The following is a 6,920-nucleotide window of genomic DNA, read 5'->3' as shown; positions in this document are numbered from 1 at the left end:
TAATGAAAATTATGTAATGCCAGAAATTATGTAATTAGAAAGTTGCACAAGCCACATTTTTAGTGCTTAATAGCCACATGTGGCTACTGTATTAGCACAGACTACAACATCTCCATGCTCATAGAAAGTTCTATTGGACAACACTGGTCTCTACCAGGGGTCAGCTAACTAAGGCCCAGCCTGAGGGACAAATCCTACTGACAAATGTTGTGAATAAAGTTTTATTAAAACACAGCTGTGCCCAGTCATTTACGTACTGTGCAAGTCTGTTTTTGTGCTACAACAGGAGAGTTGAGCACTTGTGACAGAGAATGCATAGCCTGCAAAGCCTAAAGTATTTACTATCTGATCCTTTGTAAGAGAAGTTTGCAATCTGGGACATATACTGTTAAAAAGCTGCATGAGATCTTTTCTGGAAAGCTGCTCAGGGGTATCCCCCAGGAGTCATAGTGGGTCCCAAGGGCCAGGATGACTTTACTCAAGCACATGCCTCTCTTGGGGAGGAGGCAGGGAGCACATAGCTGTCAGCACCAGTACTGAGCTTGATGGGGACACAGGATGCCCGATCCCAAGCAGGCATCTCCTCAGGGGTGATGGACCACAGGGAGAGGTGGTGGGGCTTGGGGAGCTGTGAGTGCACCCAGGAAAGCCACACACTAGGAGGAGCTTACTCTCTGCTTCCTTTATTTTTCTCATTCTTCCCAGATCAGTGGGCAGCAACATTAATAAAGAATTAGACAAACTCTTGCCTCGTGTGCTCTGCTGTCACCCCTCTGAGCCAGTGCTTCACAGATCATTCTAAGAGCTCTTCATCAAACTGAGCCTAATTTGAAGGTCTGGCATCCCACACATCAAAGATAACTCCCATAGTGATGGCAGGCCGGCTCAGGGGTGCTCATTTCTCTGAAAGGAGGGCCACAGGCCAGCTTCCTTCTGGTCCTTTCCAAGTCCTAGTAGGTCAAAGAGGGGGGCAGGCTAAAGGTCTGGTCCCTCCAAAAGGCTGGCACCCCCAGGGCTTCTAGACCCACAGGGGGTGAGGGGGTTGTCGCCGAGGACCCGGCACACATGCAATGAGCCCCATGGCACACTGGCTGCCTATTAATTGCTCTCTAATTATTTCAGCCTTTCTCCCCTTTTATAAACATGATCCTTTGTTGAAAGAGAAACTAAGCTGATTCAAGAGGCTGACCGATGCTCATTCAGTTATGTGTCTATTCCCAACTGAGTGCAGAATTTATCTATCCTGGGGCTAGAGATGGTGGTTTCTCTTAGAATGCCCATGAACATTTCAAATGGTAACATTTGGGGTGGTGGATCTGGGAACGCTGCAATTTTAGCTGTGCAAAATTCAAAAACACGGAGAACTCTTGCTGTCACGCAAACGGGAAGCAGGGGTTTCCCTACTATGCAGCCAGGAGGCCCTGAATAGACCAGCAACTCTTACTCCCAGGTTGATTTGCTGAATTCTCTCACTCCTACCAGCCCTTCTCTGTTGATCCGCCCAAGTTATTTGGGTAAATGGGAACAAAGAAAATATCTTAAGCCTTCAGCTTTCCCCTCGGGACCAGCCTTGCAAGACACACATTCTCCCAGGCCTTCTTGAATTACAGAGGAAACAACGGGGAGCAGGTTCTCTATGGGGCTATGACTGGGGGTGGTTTAATTTGCAGGGGTCCGGAACATATCTCAAGTGTTGGGAGGTCACCCGCGCTGCCGTCTCTTCCGCCCCCGCAGCTTCAGCCGCCTGGCTGGCAGGCTGACAGGCTGCTTCCCGAACTTCTCCATAATCTCTCTGATCCTAGCTAGGTTGGTTTTGCTGAGCGTGAAGTCACATCGTGTGGCCCCCATGTCGTAGCCGACCATGCAGTTCTTGGTAGCTGAGGTGAAACCTTCTGCCTTGACTGTGACCACATACTCTCCGGGGTTCAGGAGGCGCCAGTAATCCCCATCGCTGGCTGTGAAAAGAAAGCAGGGAATTCAGGGGGGTTCTTTCAGATCCCACCAGCACTGTTATTCCAAGTCTCCCAGCCACAGAGAGACTCAGAGCAGGCAGTGTGGAATTCAAGTCCCTGCAGATGCGAATTCTTAATGCGTTTTGGAAGCCAAGATGTTTTCCTCTTTGGAAGCCACCATAATGGTTTTAACAGGCAGGGGTTGGGGTGTAGGCTCCCTGCAGATGGAAATGGAGATGGAGAAATGAGCACTCACACTCCTTCTTTCATGACAGTGGGAGCCATTCACTATGAACTTGAATTTCCAAACAGTACGCCCTCACCGCAAAATGCCGTCCTGAAAAGCCATCGGTGCCTGGCTGCCTGGCTTCCCTTGGAACAGCTATAAATACAGAACAGTAATTTTCACAAGAGGTGGGCTCCTTGCTTTTGAAAAGAGAAGGAAAGGACTATATGTGATGAGAGCCAGATGACCTGGGAGAAGAATCTGCACCTCATTCTGTGGCCCCAGGGGCCGGAGAGACTTGGAGCTGCAGGAGCAGTTACCCATGGGTGCTGAAGGCTGAACCCCGTCCTTCCAGTCAAAGCACCTACTGGGACCCGTATCCATTCTTAGCCCTAGGCTGGGTCCTTGTTGCATAAAGAGGGGTTTGAGACCAAGGCTATGCTCCCCAGGAGCCTGCAAACAACTGAGGACACTTAGGCCCCTGACATCAGAGAGGCTGAGAGGCTGATAAGGAGACACCAGTGACTGGCGTGGAGCACATGGAGGGGCGGACGAGGTGGGCACAGATCCACTGCCCCATTCTGGCAAACCTTGGATGCAGGTTGTATGATACTCTTTCTCCGTGAGCAACCTGACGCCCTGGGAGGCATAGTGTTCTGCACAATGTTGCACAGCTGGTATGCAGGTGTCAGGGCCAGGCTCCGTTCTCTCCCTTATAACAACCTGAGTGCCCTGCCCTGTCGAAAGCTTCGGTTCCAGATGAAAAAGAGAACAGGCTAGATTTATGGGATGCTAGGTAGACACTTTTACTCGTCTAAACAAGTTTAGACGTCTGAGTTTACTTAGGCAAGTTTACTCGTCTAAACAAGTCTGGGAGCCTTCTAAGGCATGGACAACAGCTCTGTATCTGATATGCAAACATGTATCTCCCACACAGACATGCGTGGCACTTGGAAGCAACATGTTTAAATTCATATTACAATCTTTATTCATGTGAGACACCCCCCACACTGCAGTAAGCTCACAAGAACACGGGATGTAATGAAGAGTGAATTACGCAGGCAGCTGTTTGCCACATGAACACACAGCCTGCTCATCGGCAAGCAGGCCTCGACAGGAGAGCTCCAGGGACACACACCTGGGTGGCTTGGTGTTTCTCAACGCTCTGCCTTGTGTCTTCCTCTAGCGAAACTGCAAGGTTTCAACTAAATATGATGCCACCTCAGGGCTTTTCAGAAGGCAAGAGTCACATCAGACAGTCTTCCTCTTGCAAGCAGGCGGCCTGAGCTCCACGGTGCAGTTCACCTGTTAACACGCCTCTCTAGGCTCCCCCAGCCCCGAGACGAACCTGAAGGAGCCACACCTCCGTATGTCCAACCTGTCCCCCTCCCGGACCACATGTCCTCAAATGCCAAAGCCTCCTCTTCCGGTCGGCCCTGTGCTACGCTGTAGGCTCCTGACGAGCCTGTGTCTTACTCTTCAGCACTGAGCACTGCGTCATAAAGCATGTCCTCAGTGAGCACCCACTTGGCTGAATGGAAAGAAACAGAAGGAACAAACACAGAACGAAATGTCTTCTGAACAGGAGAACTGATCGCGCTGTCTCGGCTACTCGGGGCGCTTTCTCCTCGCAAACACCAGGGTGGAGGAGTTAGGGCCAAGGGCTGGCCCCTACTGGGGACCAGAGGGTCTGCAGGGAGGCCTCTGTGGGAACACGGCCCTGGGGCACTCGGAGGTGGGAAACACCCCAGGAAGGGGCAGGGTTCTCCCTGAGGGAGGTGCTCAGACAGCCCAGGAGTAAAGAAATCCACAACTAATAAATACTCACCACGTGACTACATTTTGTTTACAAGAAGCTTCTATATTCTCCCTCGTACCCCAGGTGGCAGAAGGCTCCCTCCTAACCCCTCCCCAGTCTGTCTTCCAAACTGCGGCCGGCCTCCTTCCGGTCATGTCATGGCATCCCATCTTTATACCTGCCCTTGGAACATGGTCAGGTGGGCAATATACCCAAAGTCCCTAGGAGGCCCACATCGTTGCAATCCCAGTTCCTGACTTCCCCACCCATATCCCACACATCCCTGCAATTCCAGCCACTCTGTGGTTCCCTGAATGGGCCACACACACACACATCTCACACTTCTGCGCCTTTGCATATGCTGTTCCCACTGCTATTCCACAACTCTTGTGCTGAGTCAATTCTCTTTTATCCTTTGAAAACTCAGGCCTTAATATTCTTTTTAACTGCCTAAAGTTTGTTTCTTAATAATGAAACCAATTTTTTTGCTTAAAAGTAGTTTTTTTTGTAATTTAATAGTAATTTAAAAGTGATCCTATACTCCTGTTGGATAAATCTTCAGAGAAAGTCCAGCAAGTCCAAACTTACTCATTTTTGAGGAAAAACAGATGAGCATTTGGAGATGGTGTTCCTGTCAGCCTGAGGATCTGTCTCATTCAGGTGTCAGGGCCAGTGCTCACAGCAAAACCCAAACTCAGGCCCTGCTGAGCCTTCCCATATCACATGCCACCCCCTCCGTGCCCGCCACTCTCCAGCTACAAACTCCAAGAGTTTGTCCCTTAACTCTTGACTCTGAACCTTTGTAATTACTGTTCCCTCCAACTAGAATGCTGTTCCCTGCTTTTCTAAAGGCCAGCTTGTGCTCATCCCTTCTGAGAGGGTAACTTCCTTGACTTTCCCACAGTTTCTATATATTATCTGATTCCTTTCTTTCTTGGCTCTTATCACAGACTGCAGTTCACTTTAAAATTTCCTTTATAATTATCAATGGGTCTCCCCCCACTAGAATGTTCCCTCTTTGAGGTCAGAGGCCATACCTATCTTATTCACCAAAGCATTTCTAGTCTGGCATACAGAGGGTCCTCAATAAGATATATTTTTTAAAAATGAATGAAACTATGAGGCACTCGCTTAGGTTCACAGAATCAGAATGAAGGGTGTCAGCTCTGAAAAGTTTCTGAAAAAGGTAATCTGATGTTTCTATTTCTGAAACATGAAGGCCTGGTACTCTCTTCTGCCTGGCAGGAACCCTCTCCCCTAGAGGTTCTTGGCTAGGCTTTTCCAACATTTATCTCCATGGCTCCTGTTATCTCTGCTTTTATCCCTGACCACCTAAAAAGTCTATAATCACTCACTTCGTGAAACTCAGGGGAAGTAAGGTTACTGTGCCACTGAGCAATCAGGTCTGTGTTTGTGGGTGAGCATTCCATGGAGCTGCAGGGGGGGGCTCCCCTGCACACACCTGGCATCGCTCAGCACTGGAGGACAGAAGGGACAATCCAGGCCCTAATGAAAGTCCATCCGTCCACAGGTCGGGTTAGAGTCCACCAGACAAAAGACAGTCACGTGGCATTCTGAGCCAGGTGTTCAGCCAACATATTTACAAGCATTTAGAAAACATTCTTACTAGCGTCTCTCTCTGGAATTTCATGTAATACCCCTGTTTTATGCAAAAATCCCTCCTAAAATAAACCTTGCCAGATCACATAAGCCTCAGAAGAGAGAAATTAAGGCAAATTCAGAGCTTATGTTGAAACAAATACAACAAATGAAAGATGTTAAAACAAATACAATAAAGGTCCACGTGTAAAGTGTGGAGTTCATCAGTCATAATGCACTGGGAAACTCTTTACAGGGGAAAGCAAAGGGCGAGGGAGATGCATTTCCCATTAGCTCATTAAAACTGCTTGATTACAAGGGATTCAGATTCTGAGCTCATTAGGCAAAGTACTTTCTTCTGGTTTGTGGGGCCCCCAGGGACTTTTTCCTCTCTCACTCCATTTAAAACCCTCATGTTTTCTCCCATTGCATACAAGGCACTAATAGTCCAAGGAATGTTCCAGGCTCTTTCATGAATCACTCTTTTGCAGGAGCTCATTAGCAATGTTTAAAATACAAGCCCTGTGCAGAGCCAGACCAAACAGCCCCTTTAATTGATAATGATCACCAGCATCGTGCACATATCTGGCGCATTACGAGTTTGCAGTCCTTGATTGTTGAATGAATGAATGAACAAATCAGTGGATGCCTACGAGGGGTTTCTATGTACCAAATGTCTTGCTACACAGTGGGAAGCCTCATCATCAGACCCTCAAGGACAGGTGGTAGGGATGTTTAGAAAATGTGGCTGAGTGAAGAAATGGGTACCCACATGGAAAGAGGGCAGTTCATGACATTACACACCAGCCTACTGTTTTATAGCATTTCAGAAGCATTTCACTCATTTAAACAATAACTGGTCTTCTGTACAGGCACATCGGCAGGCAGCCTGGCACTGAAGATCATGTGGGCCAGTCTGAAACCCAGCCTCACCCCATCCCAATGTCCCGGGGTCTCTGTTTCTTTGCAGGTCAAACGGAATCATTTTGGGGGAAGACAGGGTATCTTAATGCATATGAACAAACTCATTCATTCATTCAACTAATACTTCCTAAGCACCTGAGTGTCAGGTACTGTGCTTCTGATACCATGACAAGCAACATAGTCAAGGATCCTGCTGAAGTATCGGAGGCAGAGGCAGAAACGAATGACAGGCGTGGTAAATGGAGCTCCTATACAGTGTCAGGAGAAGCATCAGGAAAGGAGACAGCAGGCAGGTGAGGGGGAGGAACAGGAAGGACAGCATGAAATTAGTGGGCACATTAAAGGGAGGTACAGGTGTACAGCATTAACTGGGGATCTCAGCGGGGCATTTGAGAGAAGACCCAACGGGGATGAGAAAGGA

The 6,920-nt window shown here is 48.4% G+C and overlaps 1 protein-coding gene across 3 annotated transcripts in view; it reads right to left on the bottom strand.

The window, feature by feature from the left end:
* Nucleotides 1–667: 667 nt before the first annotated feature.
* CPXM2 (carboxypeptidase X, M14 family member 2) overlaps nt 668–6,920 on the bottom strand; it is a 114,398-nt gene continuing 108,145 nt past the window's right edge. For all 3 annotated transcript variants that reach the window (XM_017676177.3, XM_073240169.1, XM_073240168.1), the window contains one exon: nt 668–1,955. In XM_017676177.3, coding sequence (XP_017531666.3) covers nt 1,702–1,955 — 254 coding nt within the window. In that variant the 3' untranslated portion in view covers nt 668–1,701. The remainder of the gene's footprint in view (nt 1,956–6,920) is intronic.

Source organism: Manis javanica, chromosome 7 (genome assembly GCF_040802235.1).
Source record: "Manis javanica isolate MJ-LG chromosome 7, MJ_LKY, whole genome shotgun sequence".
Classification (NCBI taxonomy): domain Eukaryota; kingdom Metazoa; phylum Chordata; class Mammalia; order Pholidota; family Manidae; genus Manis; species Manis javanica.
This window is presented reverse-complemented; position numbering and strand designations above follow the sequence as displayed.